This window comes from Nelusetta ayraudi, unplaced genomic scaffold, assembly GCF_046127955.1.
Source record: "Nelusetta ayraudi isolate G7.1 ecotype Tasmania unplaced genomic scaffold, CSIRO-AGI_Nayr_v1 ptg000092l, whole genome shotgun sequence".
Classification (NCBI taxonomy): Eukaryota; Metazoa; Chordata; class Actinopteri; order Tetraodontiformes; family Monacanthidae; genus Nelusetta; species Nelusetta ayraudi.
The window spans coordinates 1,396,206-1,418,265 of NW_027466142.1; the positions used below are offsets into that span (position 1 = coordinate 1,396,206).

At 44.0% G+C, this 22,060-nt stretch overlaps 2 protein-coding genes and 1 long non-coding RNA gene across 4 annotated transcripts in view; 2 read left to right on the top strand and 1 right to left on the bottom strand.

Moving 5' to 3' along the window:
- The window catches only part of LOC142902159 (uncharacterized), a 32,512-nt gene extending 12,006 nt beyond the window's left edge, over positions 1 to 20,506 (bottom strand). The window contains exons 1-3 of one of the 2 annotated variants that reach the window (XR_012929057.1): positions 20,379 to 20,506; positions 18,627 to 18,746; positions 10,818 to 12,585 (exon numbers count right to left, since the gene is read on the bottom strand). This is a non-coding gene — a long non-coding RNA (uncharacterized LOC142902159). Of the gene's footprint in view, positions 1 to 10,817; positions 12,586 to 18,626; positions 18,747 to 20,378 lie in introns of those variants that run through there. The other variant, XR_012929058.1, reaches the window with a different exon arrangement.
- Positions 9,295 to 16,732, top strand: fgf5 (fibroblast growth factor 5). Its single transcript, XM_076047012.1, has 3 exons — positions 9,295 to 10,233; positions 11,457 to 11,560; positions 15,841 to 16,732. Exons 1-3 carry the CDS (start codon positions 10,023 to 10,025, stop codon positions 16,210 to 16,212), a joined length of 687 nt encoding a protein of 228 aa, XP_075903127.1. The 5' UTR covers positions 9,295 to 10,022; the 3' UTR covers positions 16,213 to 16,732.
- The window catches only part of cfap299 (cilia and flagella associated protein 299), a 60,456-nt gene continuing 58,780 nt past the window's right edge, over positions 20,385 to 22,060 (top strand). The window contains exon 1 of the mRNA XM_076047011.1: positions 20,385 to 20,636. Within this exon, the coding sequence (XP_075903126.1) occupies positions 20,529 to 20,636 (108 nt within the window). The 5' untranslated portion in view covers positions 20,385 to 20,528. The remainder of the gene's footprint in view (positions 20,637 to 22,060) is intronic.

Sequence of the window (22,060 nt, forward strand, 5' to 3'; positions counted from 1 at the left end):
AAACGGTTCAATGCTGCCACCAAGTGGTGAATGTTAGGGACTTTCACCACAGGAGTGAAAGGACACAGAAGAGCTGCAACAGGTGGAGAGGATTTGATTGGGAGCATTAATTGATTTAAAAAGTTATAATCTAAATCATTAATAAAATGAATAATTAGTCAAATATTAATGACCGCTTCGCGAAAAAACATGTGATCCGTCCCATGATGCAACTCACAAATTTAAAACTTTGGAAAGAGAGTCACACACAAAGTCCACAAATCCGCAAATTAAAACTTAAATAATTTAATGCATGACAAATCAATTATGATATGCAAATGGTTTGTGTTTTTAATAATTCACTGATAGCCTTTTACCATAATTACACCAATCAGTGAACAGTAGCGTAAGTGAGAATAAATTACCTTCATCATAATAATTGCAGAAAATGTTGTCCAAATTGGCATCATGTAATATGCATTCTAGGAAGTACAAGCCTCTTCAATGACATGTCACAGTGCAGTTTATCCAAACAGCTCAGCCATCACAAGTGTCATGTGACTTGCGAACTGCGGCAATGTCTCAGACATTGACGGTGATGATGATGAATATTGCAATGTGGATGCATAAGTAAGAAACCATCAACTGTAAATCATCGGGGGGATACAAGAGGTCAAAGGTCAAAGGCAATACAGATGCAGATGTAAGAAACCATCAACTATTAATCACTGGAAAAACCCGCAAGAGGTCAAAGGTCAGGGCTTTGTCTTCTCCCTCTGGTTTGGGCCGCATTCGGATCGAAACGCTATGTGCAATATTCGCCGACGTCCCGGCGACGTGACTAGAGAAGACGAGCTGGCGACGGGCGAGGGAACCTGCGAGCCGCTTCCAGTTTGCAACGCGACGCCGGACCACGACCACGTGGTCCAAACACCTTCCTGTGTCAGCAGTCCAAACGGGTCAGCCTCACCACAGAGGCACGCGATCGATGAGGCACGCTCGCGACGCTCCACTGATATTTTGTTGCCCTCGTGCTTTGCTGCTTATGTCATCGTCCCTCTCCTCCCTCCTCCCTCCTCCCTCACCGCTCAGCACACTTGTCACTGCATCACTCAGCACGGCGACTGACGTGCCGGAGCAGTTCATATCTCTGCTAAGCTGGCACTTCCATCCGGGCCCTGCATTGTTGCGCCTGAGCAGGCCAGGCAGGTGCGAAGCAGGTCTGCAGGTGAGCTCAGGTGGACTGGATTCCAGCCAATAATGCATTAGTTGATAGATTTTTTTGGCTCAGGCTTCGCCCAAATTTGTAAGAGCAACGGCGACACCTGAGCTCCGTCCTGAATAGTTGCAACCTATTAATACATTAGAGGACATAAACACGCAGGAGGACAGGAAACGCTAACAGTCATGTGTTATGTGCCACAGATGATCCCGTACCCCCCCCCCAAACCCTCCCCCCACCACCACCCCTTGCCGACGGTGCGAAGCCACCACTGAAATATTGATTTAGTGCGTCAACACGTTTGAGTCCCTCATCTCTGCCCGCGCTTCCTGTCAACGAGCACTAAAAATAGCCGCATCATGCTATATTTGTGGCGCTCTGTGAGGAAAACCTGCGTCCCCAGTGCAAACGCGGCCGGCGCTGCAGGTCGACTCTCCATTCCCACAGACCCAGCGGCAACCGAGGCCCGACTGAAGTGCAAAGTTCAACAACACAAGTCTACAAGTGGAGATGCTGCATATCAGTCCACTGTGTTTTTGCATCAAGCAACCAAGTCTATGGAACAACAATCTTCACAGGTGCCTTGACCTGGAAGGTAGCGACTGCAGTTTCCTTCGGCTTCAACCGCAGAACTCAGTAAAACTTTGATAATAATAAGGAGAAATGAAATACAGCAGTTACAGCATTGAGGGATGAATTTAAAGGATAATTCTGTCCTGTTCTGTGTGACAGATGGATGGATTTCAAACATTGAAATATTTGTCGGTTGCATATTTTTTGGAGTTTAAATTGTTGTGCAATGCTCTCTTTTGAACCAATCTTAAGGCATAAAAAACAAATTGCTTTTTCTTTTTCCATAATGACGGGGCGGCGCTCGAACTGCAACATAAAGGTTCAGATTCAAAAGTCTTGATTGGATGAAGGGTCCATTGTTCCGGTCCACTGGGACCTTGCCGGGGTCACGATCCAAGGTTTGGATTCGACACGGCCTGCTGATTACTCCTGTCACGTTATTATTATTATTATTATTATTATTATTATTATTATTGTTATTATTATTATTATTTATTTCTTATTTCTTTGCGGGGCAGGGGGAGTGTGTTAAGGATACCTCAGCAGCGCCCACGCGTGCACTATTTCTGCGCGACAGTGCACTCCATCTCCAGGCTTCACTGACAGGGACAAATTTACACATGGCGTCTCTACCTGTCTTCAGGCCCAGGCCCAGTCGGGGATTCCTCTCATGGCGGAGATGGCAGAGACCCTGAAGGCTGGACATTCAGGCCGCACCTGTCTCACGCACTCAGCTGTGTCGATGCTCACCGACTGGTTAGCGGCTCTGTCATCTGGTTGCAAAATCATCCTCGATCAATTTGATATATTGTTGAGACACAAAAGACTTGTTAACTTTTCAGATGTCACGGAACAGATTCACACCCTTCATTCTGCCGAGGTCAGTTTGGTGACTAATTAGTCATGTCAAAGGGGACAAGATATATGTATACATACACACACTTATAACTGTCAATTTTCACTTTATATAACTTTAAAGACAACGATGAGCTGGATGGCGCAGCTCAGTCCGAGGCTATTGTTTTACTTTCTTTCTGAAAAAATGTGTAAATTCTTTAAATTGCTAAACAAATAACATTTAAATAGAAATAAATTAAATGAAAAGTATATGTTGATGTATTATACATTAGAAAATGAGAAATCACTTTAAGAATAAAAATCAAAGGCTATAAATGCAAATGCAAAAATGTAAAGTTTTCTTTCTGTGTGTATGTGTGTGTGTATCTATATATGTTTACTGTGATGTATGTATGTATGTAGTCAAAGCACTTTAATACATATATAAATATATACTTGGAACATGTCGCAATTTCTTTCTTTCTTTTTACAATCGTATATTTTTAACAGAGAAACACGTCTTCCCTCCACAGGTGCAGACCGCGGCCGAGTGTCACGGCCCTCTGCGGTATTTACAGCAGGTCGCCGGCCGTTTGACATCCATGATGTAGCGACTGCGGAAGCCGACGACTCTCGGCGTGGTTGTATTACTTTGTTGCACATTCCACTGGTGCTTTTGAAGTACTTCTCCAGTAACAGCCATGAAATACGCCTGCCACACACACACACACACACACACACACACACACACACACACACACACACACACACACACACACACACACACATGGGTGCGCGCCCATCATTTGCTCGTGTTGTGAAAGTCAAGCCAACTCTTTCAGCGGCAGCTATGAGCGGAGCGCGGCTCTGCGAGTCGGCCTGCTGAGCACTCTGCAGCAGCAGCAGCAGCAGCAGCAGCAGGTGACATCTCACTTATTTACAGCCGCTGGACGCGCTGACACACTTGCAACTGCACACACACACACACACACACATACGCAAGTAGTTTGGACATACAATTTGTGTCAGTGCCTCAGAGCAGCGTGAGGTCCTGTAAGGCAGCTGGTCTGCTCATAATGAAATCTCCCAAATCCACCTTCAAATGACACAAGAAATGATCGGCGTTCATCGATGGCAGGACCAATCAGAGCCCATTAATGAGGAAGAGGCGGAGAGACAGAGTCTGGGAGGAAGGCGGAGGGAGGGGGTTAGTTGTGGCAAAAATAGGATAATAGGTCAACACTTTTCAACTGAGTTTAGTTAAACGCTGACGTGTCGCAGCTTGCTACAGGACACCGACAGCAGTTTATCGAATCAAAAATAACATCACAGCTATGTTTTGATGCTGTAAATGCAGAGAAGTATTTCCACCTTTTTTAGCTTATCGCTGTTTCACTTTGTGCAGTGATTGAAGTCGTGGGTGAAAGATGGTGAACTTTGACTTTTCAGCTGCCTAGGCTGAATATGGATAATGATGCAATGTCTAATGCTACAAAATCGTCCCAAATAGGAGTTCAACAGATAGAAGGAACTCAACGCCTCTGAAAGACTACACATACAACCAGCAGAATGAAACATGAATCCATTGGGTGTTAACGCATTCCAAATCTTTCCTCTGTGTTTTTCTTGGCCAATTTGCTCAGCATATGAAGTCAGGTGAACAAGAGGCAGGAGTTTGTGCGGTGATAATTCATTAATGTCTGCTCATTGGAGGTTCAGGTGTGTGATCAGACCCAGTGAAAGGTCCAAAAATGAAGATGTATGGAGGCCCAGCGAAGCCAGATGCAGAGTGGGATAATGGATTAGTGGAGATAAGTGTTGTTCAGCGCGGCTGTTTCCTGTGAGTGAAAACAGAGCAGATTTATCTTTTGTCCGGCACCGTCCCACGGCCACCCAGAGACCACTTAAAGAGGAAGAAAAAAAAAAAAAGATCTGAGTCGGGTGTGTAAATATCTCCAGGAGGGATTTTCTGGAAAGGGAAAACGAATGCATCATCGCATGTCAAAGAGCAGAGGGCTTTGCAAACCTGTGACCTGCAGATCTTTCTGATAAGATTCTGAACAGTGCTGCACAGTTTGCATTGAAAGCCTTTGTTTTACATTTTACATCTACACTTGCTTTGATTTCATTTTGTAGAACCAAATTTTAAAATCCAGTTACATCCTGCATGGTAAACTTAATTCTTGTTTCTTTTTTGTGATCATTAGGATCATTAGGTTTGTAACGCACTCTTGTGCAAAATATTTGGGTGATGGTGATTAGCTAAAAAAATAAATAAAATAAAAAAAAAAGGGTGAAAAATAAAAAAAATAAATACATCTTCTAACCCTTTGACCCAACTAATTATTTCCAAAACGGACCTCAGAAGAAGAGTGTGAATCTGATCCACGACATCTGAAAAGTTAGCGTGTCTTTTGTGTCTCAACATTGTCTCAAGTTGCCTCCTTGTCAATTTTAGGCTATTTTGTCATTGTGAGGCTGGTTGGTTGCGGGGAGGGAGGGTTGGAGGGCTTCTTGGCTTGTCAGAGACAGACAGCTGACTGGGGACAGTAAATGTTGGGTCACAGAGAGGGCACGTTGCAAAACGAACATGGAGACCCGTAATAAAGCCGACAGAGAGAACATTTCATCACCTGAAGTCCTTCCGGAACTCGGGACCCAACGCCCTACAGGAGCCAGGAAGTGGGTGCTGCTGACTCCGGCATAATGTCTAAAACATATGTGGACTAATGCACTAATTTCTATTCTTGGTCTGCCCTTACAACAGGCTGACAGGCTCCGATCTGGAATTCGAAGCAGGTTAGCTGGTCATTTTCAGTAAATAATCACTGCCTTTCATGTACGTTTTAATAAGGTATAGTTTCCAATAAACACTTTGGGTTTTCTACCTCTTGTTCTATTTGTATGCAGAAAAAAAAATCAAGCCAAAAACGTAAACAAGGGACACCAACAGATTTCTAACGAAGATGTGACCCCTCCCCCATCCACACTTAGCTACAAAAACTGTTATGGGCGTCACCTGCTTGAACTGAGTATGCGTAAAATATCATAAATGCAAAACATCGTAAATTTAGAATTTCTTTTCAAATGTTTTATTTCTTTTAACTTTCTGTGACCTTTTTATTTTTAGCACAAAGCTGCGTACTGTACTGCCGCTGCAGTCACCACATTGCTGCTTGGTGAATTATTGGGTCAGGTGTGTGTGTGTGTGTGTGTGTGTGTGTGTGTGTGTGTGTGTGCATGGTGGGTCGGACGGACAGGTGGTGAGACTGTAACCAGTGGCCAGGTGTTGTTTTGAGGCAAGAAAACACAGCAAACAAGCGGCAACATCCGCGTCCCACAATTCACTGAGAAGCTGTCGTGTCAATCACTTTGTCTTCTTTAACCTCAACAGCACAGTTGCGTATTTCCCAACGCAACAGTTTCACTCAAAAAGGACAATTTACAGTATCATTATGGGTCTGCATTAATATAGAACGTGGAAGTTGATCAGAATTGGCCAGCTGACCGGGTTGGTAACGTTGCTCAGCTTCTTGGTTGCTGTGAGTGGCAACACGCGGGTGTTCATGGTGCCATGGGCTGCGACATGCCACGTCGTTCGAAACAGCGGGGGAAAGAGTGGGGATACGACTTGTGATATTAAAATGTGATATTTCAATAGCCATGATTGCAGCGTCCACCTGGTGGCCGCTTTGTTGATCAGCTTGCGGTAGTTTGGCCATAACCAATCCCTGGCCTCTTTTGCAACACTGGAAAATGATCATGTCACATTCCCACAGACTGAAAATTCTGAAGGTTGGTGCTTTTCAAGATGGATACACGGGAACATGCATTGCAGCCACCTTGTAAGGATGTTGTGGTTGTTGCTGCACTCTTTGAAAATGAGCCACTGGAATTCTGAACAATCGAGAAGAACCTGTCGCTTCTCACGGAGCGCAAACGGTGGAAAATGCGAAGGGGCTTCTGGTGGGAAACAACGAGAGGGGCACCCAGCCATTTGTTTGTGGATTTAGAGGCGCTTTTTACATAACGCCGCCCGAAGGCAATTTCATCTGCAGTGGTTTGTTTGTATGCGCTGCTGAAACTGGCCTCTTCACACCACGACCAGGTCACGTCTTCATTTACATCCCAAAAGCACAAAACATTCTAAATCACACCCGGGGCCATGGAGGGCAAACGTTGGAGGGAACTTGGCTGACCTCTGCAGGGGACTCGGCCAAGGCAGCGCAGAGCACCCTGAACATCACCCTGAAAAAGTGACCCGGTGGCCAACGAGTGCGTTCGAGAGGTTTGGCTCCCACGAAACTGCTCGGAGAGCACAATAATAAATAACCAGCCCCGGCTCATTAATCCTGACATGTACGTGCAGAGCGCGAAAAATGTTGAAACCAACTCGCTTCTCCACATTGGTGAAAGTCTGGAAAAAGGAACCTGCACACTGTCAGGCATTCTCTCATGACGTCTCTGCCCTTGATGAGCTCACAGCCTTTGCAACAAGAAAGTGCACTTTGTTATATATATTACACACACACACACACACACACAACACACTAACAAGTCACGCTACAGAAACTGAAAAATATGACTTTATGGAGGGTGATATTGCAGTTGGACAATTGTAATTATCTGGACGTGGCGAATACTTTGCACACTGGGGCTTCTTCGGAACCCATTGCCACTATTGGGCCCTGCAACTAAAGCGTGGTATGCTGAATTGATGCAGGAACCCTCCTCCTAGCTTCTTTTAAATATCTGAGAAATCACTACTTTGGCAGTATTTAGGGGTATTTGTTTTTTTTTTTTCTGTAGACGGTTTGTCTTGTTTATTTGTCTTCTTTCTTCTTTGGTCAACGAGTGCAGCACATCTCTGACAACTATAAGAACTGTGACACATCAAGCGAACTTCATGTTCGTGGTGGTCTGTTGCGAGCCTCTTATCTACCCCGACACAAATCAAACTGGTACTTGAAGGCAATTTTCACTGGCAAAGTGTCTTGGTACTACACGGCTCAAAGGAATGTCTCGAACAACCCTAACCCCGTTCAAGTACCACTGGACATCGTCGCTGTGCTGGTGACCTTGGCCGCTTGGATGCTGCTACGCCACGGGGCCCCGACCCGGCTCAGACGATTCGGGGTCACGACAGAACCGGCTGTCGGCCGTTTGCTTAGACTAAGAAGCTGCTAAAAGCCGGGATCAATCGGGCGGGAGAATCAATCAGGATCATCCATGTTTATACGACTCAGTGGGATTACCTCACTGTTACTGGAATGGCCTCACAGGAATGACTGGCCATTAGAACAGTGGGACTAAACACTGGCCCGCTGTTTACATAAAAGGTAATGTGGGCCCAGCCACAGCTCTGTGCGCCAGAGACAATTAGGCCCCTAAAGAGGCCGTAATCCAACGCTGGGCATGAAATAATCAAAATCAAACATGGCTGAGCCCCTGAAAACAATGAGCAATGGGATTATAACCAATGGGTTTGAAGATAAGAATGCAATAGAAATATAATGAGTTGAAGACTAAACACATGCCACAGTGACCAGGATCCAAGTGTCCTGTTATTTTATTTCTGGCAGCGCAAAACCTGTAATTAAAGGAGAATAATACAGACACAAATATTTATTATTATTATTTTTAATTTGAACAGACCGTACAATTCTGATCAACTGCCTCACGATGAGTAATTATTATTTCAGGTGCCTAAATGAAGCTAGATTTTAAGTCCTGCAGCTTGTGTTTGTCTTTTCTTTGAAAACCATTCAGAAGGAGTTGGACTGGCAGACGAATTGGACAGATCAATGAAGAAAAAGGGCACATTTCTCAAACTCTAGGGCGCTTTAGATGCATATGTGATAAGTGAGAACAGAGCCCGCAGTATAGGCCTTGACGATGACTGGGTTATTTGCGTGTGATTGTTGGACTAAAATTCTAAAGACAATTTGCTGCTGCCCCAAAATTCTGACGAAAGTGGATGACGTGACTGCAGACACAAGCTAGAAAAACAAAGCAACAAACAAAGAAGTCAGTGAGCTGAAGGCTAGATGAAACTTTAATGTGGACCGTGGATATTCCAGGATCGGAAACGCCGCATAATGCAATGCCAATTTTAATGCCGCTCTTTATTAGATGAGTTGTGGGTCCAAAGATTGATATGGAAAATCAGTTTAAATAGAATGTGATTTCTTGATTGCAGGAGACACTTAAAGCGCAGTTTTAGGTTAGGAATACTTTATCCTGTCAATTCAAAATGACTCTATTTTAATATTAAATAGACATAATATTACATCATTGTCTTATTTTAACCTTACATGCATCAGTTAAAACTGGATAACTGTCCTAGCTATTTCCTATATTTTGCTAGTTCATGCAAACTGGACAAACGTTTTCCAAAAACAAACATGACGCCATCTGACCAACTGCAGCACAATGAGCACAAAAGAACAAGTTGTTTGTGGAGCTTTGGAATTGAACAACCCCTGAAGTTTCTCTAAGAACTTCTGTTTTATTCGGGCTTTTCTGCATGATTAAAGCCACGAGTAAAGTGCCGACCTGCCCCTTTATTTCCTTTGAGTTCATTTTTCATGGTGTGTTTCATTTAGAATGGAATAAATGAGAACATGTCTTAAGTAGAGAACTGTTAAACCCAGAGGTGTGTTAAATGTTCGGAGAAAAAGAAAAATATAAATATTTGTGGTGACGCAATAATCTTTTTTCATTCATGTACTCCTTGGTGTTAAGTCCCCTGTGTGGAGGCATGAGATGATGAGCAACACTAAAGCCTATAAATACTGCTGCCTGACTCCTGCGGGGAGCCAGTGTTGACGCCGCCACACCACCTGATGATCCCCGCGTGAACCCCTAGTGCGTTTCACATTTATCCATCTCAGTTCAACTGGTTCTCCGTGGCAGGAGCCTCCGCCGGGGACCGTCCACACACGGAGCACCTAATTGGCGCCCGTTCACCCTTCGAATTAATCGCCAGTCGCTGCAAAACGATGCCCCCCTGTGCGTAAAATGCCGCGCTCGGTGCGCCCTGGCGCTCACTGCTCCCTGGAAAACGTACGGTGTCCGTCGCGCTTCCATCCCGCCCCACTGCCGTGGCTCGCTGCTGCTGAGCAGGAGTGGCATCTCGGAGTCAGAATCCGGATGAAAGCGCGTCCTTTGGAGCTGAGGCATGCACCGAGTGGTGAGATCACCGGCGTTATAAATACCCGCGCGCCACAGGAGCAGCTCCAGCTACTGCAGCCGGGCTAATGCCCAGCAGCGAGCGCCGCACGTGTGTGTGTGCGTGTGTGCGTGTGCATGCGCGCGCGCTAATTAGTTCTCAGACCTCGATACCCAAGCCAGGAAGGGGGGGAAAAATGCTGGAAGTAGCCTAGCGGGTTGCCTCTTCACTGTGGGAAGAATGAATGTTTCTCTCCGGCTCCTGACCGCCGCTCACTTGTTCTGCGCCGCCGCGGGAGCTCTGCGCGTTTCTCTGGAGCGCCAACTTCTGGAGGAGGAGATCAGCTCGGGACGCAGGACGTGCAGGCTCTACTGCCGGGTCGGCATCGGCTTCCACCTCCAGATTCACCCCGACGGCAGAGTCAACGGCAGCCATGAACCCAATCAGCTGAGTAAGTCATGCGCGGTCCGCCGCCGAGTCGGAAACGGGCTGACGCGCCCCCTCGGACGGCGCGCGCTCGCCCCTGCCTGTGCGCGGAGGTGCGCCATTGAAGTGTCCTCGGAGGCTCTCGGAGCGAGCACTTTCGACGGGTGCACGGGAGCGTGAGGGGCGCTTAACTAAACTCTGCTCGACCCCGGGAAATGTCTGAGCTGCAGCCAACTGGTTGACGAGCACTGTTTGTGAAGGTGGCAGGTAGGACTATTTGTGGAAGTAACAGGTGCAGCAGTACGGCGGCAGGACGTGTTTTTGGATTGTCAGTCGAGCGATTGTCATCGCAGCAGCACTGCAGGGAAAAAAATAAAGGCAGTGCAGAGTGTTACTACTGGTGTCTAAGAAGCTGCGGAGTTGTGTGTTTTGCAAGTTCCAAATTTAGGTCGCTTGACTATGCAGTGTGTCTGTTTTGAGGGGAAAAAAAGTTTTTGCAATGGACATTTGATTTGATTTTGTAGATTGATTATTAGGTTAAAAAAAAAAAAAAAAGTTCAGTTGTTAGTAAATGCAAATAGCTAACCAGCCAATCACATGGCTGTGAGAATTGACAGACTGGTTGAAGACCATGCAAAGACACTCTCACACTCATTGGCCACTTAATTAGGTACCTGAGGTGTACCAAAGAAAGTGGCTGGTCATATCTGTCCTCAGATATTTATTACCACAAAGGACATTTACATATATCTAGTATCAGCGAAATCCACACCCAAGAGACATCAATGCTCAAAGAAGGACAAAACCTGACAATCTGAATGAGTCAATCAGCATAGCTTCAAACCACGAAAGTGACGCAGCATCCCACGGGTGCTTCGTTGGTTCTGCAGTTTGTTAAGTTCCTCGGCATTGTGCAGATCACTCGCGGCTCGTTTACCGACGGAAACAGCCCAAGCCGACTGGTTGAAAGTGCACTTGAGCCTCCATTTCACGGTCCCCTTTCAGAGGAGTTGTCAAGTTACATGGATTTCAACACTGGACGGTCTGAGTGGAGCGTGACAGCTCTGTAGGCTGAAAGGAGACTGGAAACATTGGCTCACGCAGCGGTTTCATATGAAGTTGGTTTGCAGGAACCATCAGCAAATTTCTTACTAAAGTTTTTACGTTAAAGACCTCTGTCCTTTTTCTTGCTTGAAACGTCCTTCTGTGAACCACCAGTCACCTGAATCTGCTCTTTTTCCCGCCCAGGTGTCCTGGAGCTCTTTGCAGTTTCTCAGGGGGTCATTGGCATCAAAGGGGTCTACAGCAACAGATTCCTGGCCATGAATAAAAGAGGACGTCTCCATGCCACTGTGAGTAACCGGCCGCACTCAACCTGTCTCAACGGATTGCGCTCGCAACATCTTCCTCACATGTCCAGCAATGATCTAGTTTCCCCACTTATGTAATCACACCCCTCCCCAAACAGGTGTTTGTGCCCTGGCAGAACATCTCACTAGTTTGGTGCCGCATTGTATTTGTGGCCTGGAGCCCCAAATCTGACACCAGCGTGTCAAAGCACAGAGCTGTAATCTCTCACAACACTTTCTAAGACTCTCAAATCCCCCCAAACACGCACAGTAAGCCCAAATCTGGCCAGAGCAGGCCAGCGGTTTTGCCGCTGTTAGCAGGCCAGCCGGCCAACAGGCAGCGTCTCCGACCAGTCATCTGTGGGAACGGAGGAGCAGATAAATGCCACTGCCTTTTTGCTTGCTTAATGGGGAAGAGCCGATTAGAACGACTGAAAACACACAGAGGAGTGAGTTCGCAAAGCGAGGGCGGATATGTTGTAGACAAAAAGAATCGTGTGGGTTCCTCTTGGTACGCCGATCCTCTGCCGTCTTTAGGATATCATTTAAATACTCATTCAGTGACAACTTATTTCAGACATATTTTTAGCTGTCATTGCGGTTCAGCAGCAGTCGACGGACAAAGCCAGAAGTCCTTAAATCACATCATCCGAAACGAGATTTAGCTGGCGGGCAAAAAAACGAGTCCAGTTATTCGACGCAGTGCACATTGGAGTTTAGCCTCCAACTAAAACCAGATCATCGCCTTGCTTCTGTCTGTCCACTTGTCTGACTTAATGGGATTGTTCCGCTCGGTTTCGGCATGTGGGGAAATCATCTGGTCCTTTTTTGTTTTGTTTTGTCCAGTGTTGAAAAGTCGTCTAAATGTCACAAATTTCCGGGCAGCCAACTTTCCACATCCAGTCCTTATGAATCTGTGTCGACTGAAAGGTCAACAGTCTGTTTGTGGCCGACGTTGTTACGTCTCCATGTGCTGCCCCGCAGGTTCCAACATGAGGGGCACGATGGAGCCAAAAAACAGCAAAAATCTGTCAAAAAAAGAAAACAAATGTCAGCAAGTGTGGAGCTGCCTTGTTGAGGAGAACGTGTTAATTTCCCCTCCCAAAGCCAAAATTATTCGGAAAATTTCAATTGATTTGTTGACCCTTTGTTTGCGGTCAGGAGCACCAGAGATGGATGATGCCCATGTGAGTAGCTGCTTAGTCAAACTTGCCTTATGTGACTTTGTTTTATATATATATATATATGTATATATATATATATATATATATATATATATATATATATATATATATATATATATATATATATATATATATATATATATATATATATATATATATATATATATACATATATATATATATATATTAAAAAAAAAACAATTTATGGGAATAATTAATTGATGTACCAATACCAATAAATTAATGACATAACAAATATGTTCTCCTAATCTGAAACACTGACACTGAGCAACATGACGGCTGTTGGTGATCTCATTACGAATAGAGTTTTAGTGTATATTGTTAGAATATTTGGTGGAAATTCTCTGTTTATTTGGTGGAGATCCTCTGTTCATTCAGCCTGGTTGATGTTTGAAAGGCTGAAGAAATTTCTTATTTGCTGTTTATTGCAAGGCAAATGTCGTTTTGCGATAATCAGTTTTTTGGTTTTTGTTTGGAATTTGTTTTGTTTATTTTGCGGCAGTCCTGGCACTAAGCACTCCGCGAGGCTGGTTCTCTCGTACCAAACGTTGGGCAATCATATTTCCTTCCTCTGCCTCAGAGCAATATTTGTACAACTAAAACTCCAATCTGTGGCTGCAGCTGCACTGTGCTGTCGTTGCACTGCAGTGGATTTAGAGCTCAGAGGCCGCAGGGACCCACAGCGCCATGTCTGGATGTCAGGTGACCTCCACACTTAGATGCTATCACAGTGGCACTTTAGTAGGTATGGAGAGGGTGAGGTCACTGACAGATGTGGCTGTGCATGACCCGCTACGGGCGCGACTTGTTGGAAGGTGAAAGGTCATGTGAATTTATAAAACGCAACAACAAAGGTTTAGGAAAAGGGAGATAGGACACGTGGAGTTTGGTTTTCTTGTTCTTTGTGTGTCATGTTTAGAAAGAATAAAAACTTTAAAGACTACAAATTCAGCGAATTTCTCAACACTACTATCTTGGTGTTAACACATTTACTCAGACCTAATCAAGGCTGAGTCCTTCAAACTATGACAACAGATCCCATATTTCCTCAACAAAGTTTTAATAATATGCAGTAAATGATGTTCAAGTTTAGTATTTATGCTGGCGGCTGTAGACAGCGGGCTAAACATACAGTTTTTGAATAGATCTTTACTAGGGGGGGATGGGGGGGAGGGGGGTTCAGAGCCTTCTGGATAATTAATCATACAAAGATGCAAAATCAAGGTTTGTAGGGAGTCTAAACTGAGTCATTTATTTAGCTAGATTTAGTCTAGATCATGAAGTAATCTTTTTCTTTTGGAAAAATGACTTTCAGGTATTTACATGATGTGAGCACATCTCTATGAAACAATTTAGCCGCAATATTGTTTTGGTTCTGAGAAAGAAAGAGGAGAGAGGAGGGGGGAGGAGTCATCGGTAAGTTTCCACCTCTCCCTCTCTCCCCTCTACACAGCTTAGACCCGAGGATCATGGGAAAGGTCCCTTTAAAGAGTGTGACCAATCCAGCAGGGCAAGAGCCAGGTTAAACAGCTGTACAAGCATTATGATTTTAACAATAAGATCTCTGGAATCTGGCATCGCCCGTTAAATCCTATGAAACGCAGCAGGGGCCGGGCTCTCTCTCCTGGTATGCGAGATTGTGTGTGGGTGTGTGTGTGTGTGTGTGTGTGTGTGTGTGTGTGTGTGTGTGTGGGTGGGTGGGTGGGTGTATGTGCATGTATAAGTGTGTGTGTGTGGGTGTAAGTGTGTGTGTGTGGGTGTAAGTGTGTGTGTGTGTGTGTGTGTGTGTGTGTGTGTGTGTGTGTGTGTGAGAGAGAGAGTGTGCACGTCGATATTCCACGCTCCACTGGATTTGCTTCTAAACGTGCAATTCCCCGACCGTCACCAGAGACGGCATGTTGCTGTTAGATGGTTGCAACCCACCCATAGCAGTGACTCGGGAGGTTGGCGCAGTTTTGGGTTTTTTTTGTGTGTGTGTGTGTGTGTGTTTCATTTTTTTTAACAGCAGCCAAAAGGAACAGTCGGTCACTTTGAATAACTTAAGGCAGCCGTGCCACAGTGCACTGCTCTCTTGTGACTGGCATGTTTACCGAATGCTATAATGGCATCATTTTCTGCTATGCTTCACTCTTCAGCAAAGCAGAACGGTTTGTTTTGCTTCAGAATGGCAGGGGGTTACACAAGGAAGTTGCACTGCCACAGCAGCAGGAGCAAAAAGGCGCACATGCCTGGGTCCATGTCAGAGTTTCCCACCCAAGATATTTTTAGACAAGAAACGAGACCGTTCGATGAATATAACACAATTGCCATTTCCAAAATGCCTTTAATTGGATGGAGATATTGTTCGGCTACAGTTGATTTACAGTAAGGATGCAGAGTGGGCATACTTCAGTGTCATTCGCAGGTGGTAAAATTATTGTACGTGTCATAGTTGTAATTGGTTGTCACTTCTGCCATTATTTTTGTTCACTGATGCTTACTAAAAAGCGCATCTTGTGCACTTTACAACAAAAGTCCAATGGAAAACAAGCAGTGACAATCTACATTGTATTGCTTTTACAAGCCTTTGGTGCACAACCACCTGTCAACAGTGAAAACAATGAAATAAAACTTCATCAGCAGTGAGACTTGGGCTCTGAGGTCTGAGGTCAGCTCCCACATGCTTTCTTGCAAAGAAATATGGGGGCCATTATATTTCCCTCTCCTTGACTTGAAGACATTAAGCATTTAACAAGGGGAGGAGACTTTGGTTACATGGTAGCATGTGAACAGACTTGCCACATCTTGCCACAGCAGAGCCTTGTTTACCTGCAGGCTGATTTGGTTTCTAGGAACCGATGGAAAACTGAGGAGGAAAAATGTTTTGGGAAATTTAAAGTCCCAAAGTGTGAAATTTATAGGGATTAATTGCCGTGAAATGGGGGGGAAGGGTGATACTACTGATTTTCAGAATCAATAAAAGTGTATCAGTCGAGTTTTCCTTTCCTGCATTACAACAACATTTACCTTCCTAAACATAAGACGGTGACCTCATCTTGGAAAAGGAAATCAGTTCATCATGCTTGCTTTCTTTTCCAGGAAGGCTTCTCAGACGACTGTAAATTCAGGGAGCGCTTCCAGGAGAACAGCTACAACACTTACGCCTCGGTCATCCACAGGAACCACAGGACTGGCCGGGAGTGGTACGTGGCCCTCAACAAGAGAGGGAAGGCGAAAATGGGCTCCAGCCCACGGGTCAAATCCCAGCACGTGTCCACGCATTTCCTGCCCAGGGTGAGCCTGCACGACAGGAGCCAGCTGGGCTTCACCATCACGGACAGGGGCAAAGACAGGAGGAAAAGCCTGCCGCCGACACCACCTCAACCACCGCCGGCTAAGGCCAGCACGAATGCCAGGACGACACCGAGACGCACGCAGGTCAAATACTGGCCCAAGTACCGCTTTGGATAGCTTGACGGACACTGAACATTGTTGAAAGTGATGGACACACCCAAATCCCACAACCCTCCTCCCTCCAAAAAACAAAACTGACATTGGTTATTTATCACATTCAAACCATTCCCATTTTTTTCTACAAAGTGTATGAAAAAAACTCCAAAGGGCTGCCGGCTAGTAGCTACTAGTGGGCTTCACGTTTCATACGTTGCAAGAAGTTGGGAGTTGCCTTCACAACGGACGATGCAGCATCCTGTTTTATGTTTTCATCCATAAACACAACGGGAGCCCCGCTCGAGAGGATCGTTCCCCTTCTGAACCTGATGTTGCCGACAATGACATCCACAACTGTCTGATTAAAGATTCAATATCTGGTCTATTGCGAGAACAGAGGTTTGTATATTTGTGGAGCAGCAGCAGTCGAAGGTCGAATCCTCGCCTCCATTTGTACAACTACTTGCTTTTTTTTTACCGTTCTTTTTTATATTTATTTTATTATTGTTATTTGCTCACAATAAATATACTATTAAATTAAAGCTTTGTTTCATTGTAATTATCACTACCTTGAAGGAAAAAATAATTCTGATGATTAGTACTTTATGTCGAGACAATGGGGGAAGAGTCTTCAGTTCTAACAGTGGCCCACAGTAACTCAAGGACAACATTGAACATCTTTGTGTATTTAAAAAGTATGATAATTGTCGGGGATCTGGTTAAAAAAGAAACCTAAATCAAGTTTGAAATTAGATGTTAAAGGGCCAGTATGTACCATTTATACTAATGTATTGACATGGAATACATACTAAAAAAATGTTGTCGTCAAGACGGCTCAGCTTGCCTCAGAGCCTTCTTTAATCATGAAACCCAAGCTGACAAGGAAGAGGAGACAGTGTGCCCGCTCTTAACACCAGATTTGTGATAATCGATGTGAAAAATGGAGACAGGAATTCTGGGGGGACCCCCCTCCCCACCTCCTTTCTAGACAGCTGGGTGGGACAAGAAAACTGTCCATCAAAACTATCATTTGGGCAAGCGGCTGTCTCCTGAAAAATCCCAAGTCACGACCCCTGAGGCATTCCACACGGGAGGAGCGCAGACCGCCGCCACCAGAGGGATAAAGATTCCCAGAAGGAGCCGTCCCTTGTTATGGGGATGGTTAAAGCTCGAGGTGTATCGGATGACGAGGTAGCCGAGGAATGGCCGGTCAAGAAGCAGAGCCATCTCTGCAGAGGACCAGAGGAGTTTAACTTTACATTCTGACTAACTGCAAAAGACTCAATAAGCTTGGGTGTATTTTGAGGCAGTATTGAAATGTATTTCAAATATTTGTCAAAATAATTTGACTTATTCAAATCCCAGATGTTTAACTTACGAGAACATTTTGCAAGACAATATATGTCTCTGCCTTAACAAGAACTTCTTCAAACTATCAAAATTGAATACATCATCCTTAGTTCCACAAATGTTTTCAGGAGAGTGGTAGAAGGTCAGCCTTGAGTTCTAGGATTGATTCCCAGTCCAGGCACATCAAAAATTAAGCATCAAGTCTGCAAGTGCGGACAAATGCAACGGTTGTGCCAGGAAGGATATTACCCGGCGTAGAAATGCTAAACTCAACATGCAAGTCAATTCATTGTGGTGCCCCCCAGAGGCAACTACTGAAAATAATGCAGAACTGAAGCAATATGAGTTGACCAAACTACTAGATAGTCTTGAGTTGTATCTGGGAGTTGGATTAGAAATTGCACAGACAAACTAACAAAGTTATATGGTTTTAGGTTTTTACGGGCAACTTAACTAAATAACTGTCATCATAGTTTGGAAGTTGAGATGTTGAATCACCTTTGAACGAAAAGAAAAAAAAACACTAGAATATTGTTTATCTGATTTAAATTATAAAGAAAATAAAGAAAGATAGGAAGGTTTCTGGACCATGGTGGCCGACTAATGAAAAACAGGTAGGTGTGTGTGTGTGTGTGTGTGTGTGTGTGTGTGTGTGTGTGTGTGTGTGTGTGTGTAGGATTGTGTTGACTCATGTTCTCCAAAACCTCTGAGGTCATGACACTTTTTTTTACTTTTGCCTAAAACAGGTCTGGACGCTGATTACCGACAAACATTCTCAAACTTGCCTCTCGAGTAGGTAGCGGGTTCCCCTCCTTCAGCATTTTGTCACATTAACAACAACTGAGTCTATGTCATGATGTCACCAGGGGAGCCTCGTTTGTTTGTCTCTGCTTGGTTGACACATAATTAAAAATGTTTGTTTTTAATTACATTACATTACATCACGGTATCTTCACGAGATTATGAATCAAGCAGGATTTAAACGTTCACAAGAGTTTAAAAAGACTGTAGCGTAAAAACACTTTCCTTCGGTAGTATGACCCCACGCTTTTTCAGTCATACAGCAAATGCTTATTGTGGCTTACCTTGTCAATCCAACTTGGCAAGCTCCAGCAGGAAGTGTTCACAGCCAGTGTTTGGATTCCACAAAAAAATGGATTCCTTTTAGTTAGGATGAAACCAGCATAACGGTGCTGCAGGCTTCCCTTAAAAACCACACAGGGAAAAGAAAGAAAAAATTAATAATAAATACATAAAGCAACTCTCAGTCCAGCTACCTGTGACTTGTTTTCGGTAAGAAAGAAAAAATGCCCTCCCCTCACAAATATTTCCTCAGGGCTCTTCACCAGATGTGCACATGAACTAAATCTAAATGATTAGACATAACATCTTGAATGCCAGGTTATATTGTGACATCATATGATGACAAAAAATTGCAAATCCACATATTAAATGTTTGGTTTTGAAATTATATTTTAATTATTACAAATCTGCTCAATCTGGTCTATTTTTCCAATGTATTTTAATGATATGTTGTCCTGGAACACAACATTATAATTTGATGGTAGTAGCTCGCATTAGCTACCACTTATTTTCTAGTCACAGGGCCAAAAACAATGGCAAAAATCACCACTAGTAAATTTTGGATTGAGAATGTCTGTTTTTTTGAATAATTAATTTGAGAGGACATTTGGGCATGACAGGGACAAGGAACAGCCTTTTTCCCCTCTTTCGAGCTGTTTGAGCTTTGACGTGGAACTATACTGGAAAATTAAAAGACGCCTGTTTTGCAGAAATGAACCCTAGGTGCTCTGATCCCCTCGACCAGTGTCGGAAAATCAGTTTACGTGAGTCAGATGAGGAAAGGCAGAAAAAACAGCATGAAAACCTGAAGTTGGAACAACAGACATTTTTCATTCATCATTCATAACCATGGTTAAATATTGAAGTGGGTCTTTATTTCTAGGTAAGAAAACAGTGGGTGCCCAGAGAAATGAGACATGGATTGCGTGACAGCATTTACTCCGAGATGATCTTCAAGAGGCCGCTTCTCTCTTTAGCATACATTTCCTGCATCTGTTTCTCTTCTTTCAAGTCTGCCTACATCATACCACGTACTGCCAGCAAGTGAGACGGTTCATTACAATATACAAGAGATTTCAATTCTGAAATCTTACACATCCATCTTCACAAGTCCAATGTAAACTGTTTCAGACTGGTCTTGGCAATAAGTAGTTTCCTATGAAAGTAGGACACAACTCCTACAGGCTGCCCACAAAGCCACCAGGAAAAACGAAGACAAAACAGAGGAGGCGCCAACAAAAAAGATTATCATGGATGATGAAGTAGTTCTCTCTTTACCAGAACTGAATAGTCAAGGAAGAATAAAAACAGCACTTAAGGCTTTTTCTTACGCCGTCTCGGGCCCATGATGTCAAAATGTGAAATTGTTCCACACAAATTTTCATTGTACCACAACATTTAGTGATCAGTTCATACATTAACACTTGTGTTTTTGAGGACAATCACTTATTGAAAAGCATGTTTTGCAAAGCTAAAACATTAAAATTGTTGGACTGTGTTCAAAGGTCAAATTTGGTTTCTTATGTAAATATGTGAATGCATTTTAGCTGCATTCTGAAATTTCATTAGCTTTGACTTTATTAGTTTCCCCTGTGTAGAAATTATGTTGTGTGTTATATGGCGAAGAAGAAGAAGAAGAAGAAGAAGAAGAAGAAGAAGAAGAAGAAGAAGAAGAAGAAGAAGAAGAAGAAGAAGAAGAAGATTTTTTTTTTTTTTTTTTTACTGAAACAAAACAAAGGGGGAGACCAACTCACCATGTAAACGGTGAAAACTCGAGTTTCCCAAGCAAATTGAGGCCAATGTGTCTGCTCGAAAGAGATCGAGCTCCTTCTCGACGACCAACAGGTGGCCTCATTAGGCGGTTGCCATGGCGGCGTCCAACAACATACGTTTAACTGCTGAAGATGGAGTACAGCACTGCGTCTCGTTTCCACGATTCTCTAGCACAATTCGCCGACTATGACGATTACCTCGACTCCAAAGTTATGCCCGTGGACCTGGTTTACTTGAAGGTGAGTAACTTCCGGTTCAAACTGTCAAATTGTTTTCCGCGCGCAACGCAAGTTAGGCCCTGTCGGCCGGGACCTCGATTCACTTTTCCGCCACTTTAAGTTTAGGCCATGTTATCCGCGACCAAAAACATATTACACCATTATTTTCTTATGGGATTTACATAAACGAAAACAGCTATTTAATTCGGGTTGTATCAACAAGACGAAATCGCATTTCCCCATGAAAAATAGTCACCTTGCTGGTGTAGATTCAGTATCTGCAAAATCTGCTGATAACACAAATAACGACTTTTTTACGACTTATATTTTCAATTGTTAAATTGTGGACGTTGGACCCACAAAGTTGATAAACCTTAAAAAGTCTTGCCCTTGTGTCGAAACGAAGTCTTTTGTGGTGTCTACAATCGTACACCGGGGGGCAGTCACACACAGGGTTGCAACGAGGGTCTGAACACACGACACACGGTCCGTGTATCCAACCGTGTTAAGTTTATGTGTGTCGACTGTTATTTCAATTACTTTGACTAGTTCCTCAAATCAAATAATAATAATAATAATAATAATAATAATAATAATAATAATAATAATAATAATAATAATAATAATAATAATCCATTATTCACCTCCCCGGCGTATCAATAGTTTCAAACAGTTTGAAATCAATTTCCTCACGGAAATGGGAAATCCCACTTTTGTCCAGCAGAGGGCACACTTGCTAAAGATACACATTTAAGGCGGGCCCCCTCTGTTTGCGCACCTGTGTCCACACATAGAAGAGAACTCACATCTGACCTGATAATCAGCTGCACTCCATCAATCACTTTCAAACTGCTTCACCTCTGTTGTCGTGACACAAATCTGCAAGGTTCAGCACTAGGTTTTAATAAACCAGCTGTGCCTTTTTTGTCACGCTGTTTTCCTGTGATACATGATTTACTGCATGATATAGTCACTTTGAGTGTATTTTAGCATAGTTCGAAAGAAGTGAAGCCGTTACTGAGACTGAGACTATAAAATTGGGGGTTTCTTTTGCCGGCCCAGATGGTGTAACCTAGTCACCCTGATCTTGCCGTGTCCACCGGAAGAAGCAGCTCATTCTAACATTCTCGTCCGGCAAGCTTTTACAAGTGAAGACAACGAGTTTTCCGTCCAATTTTAGGAGCGGCATACGTCTGAGACTCATTTTCTGGCGAGCCACATCAAAGTTGGGGGAAAATATAACTTTTCCTCTCGGGTGTAGACACAGGCCTGGCTGCGAGGATTCATTCGGGGTTGGAGGTTCTGCGGCCGACGCTTTGATCTGACGCAGCCGCAGGATTTGACAGAAAGATTCAGGCTTTAGACGTTGATGACTTTATGGCTTCGCTTTTACGCCGCTTGGTCTGAAATTGGGAATTGAGCTAATGTGACTTAGAATCCCTGTG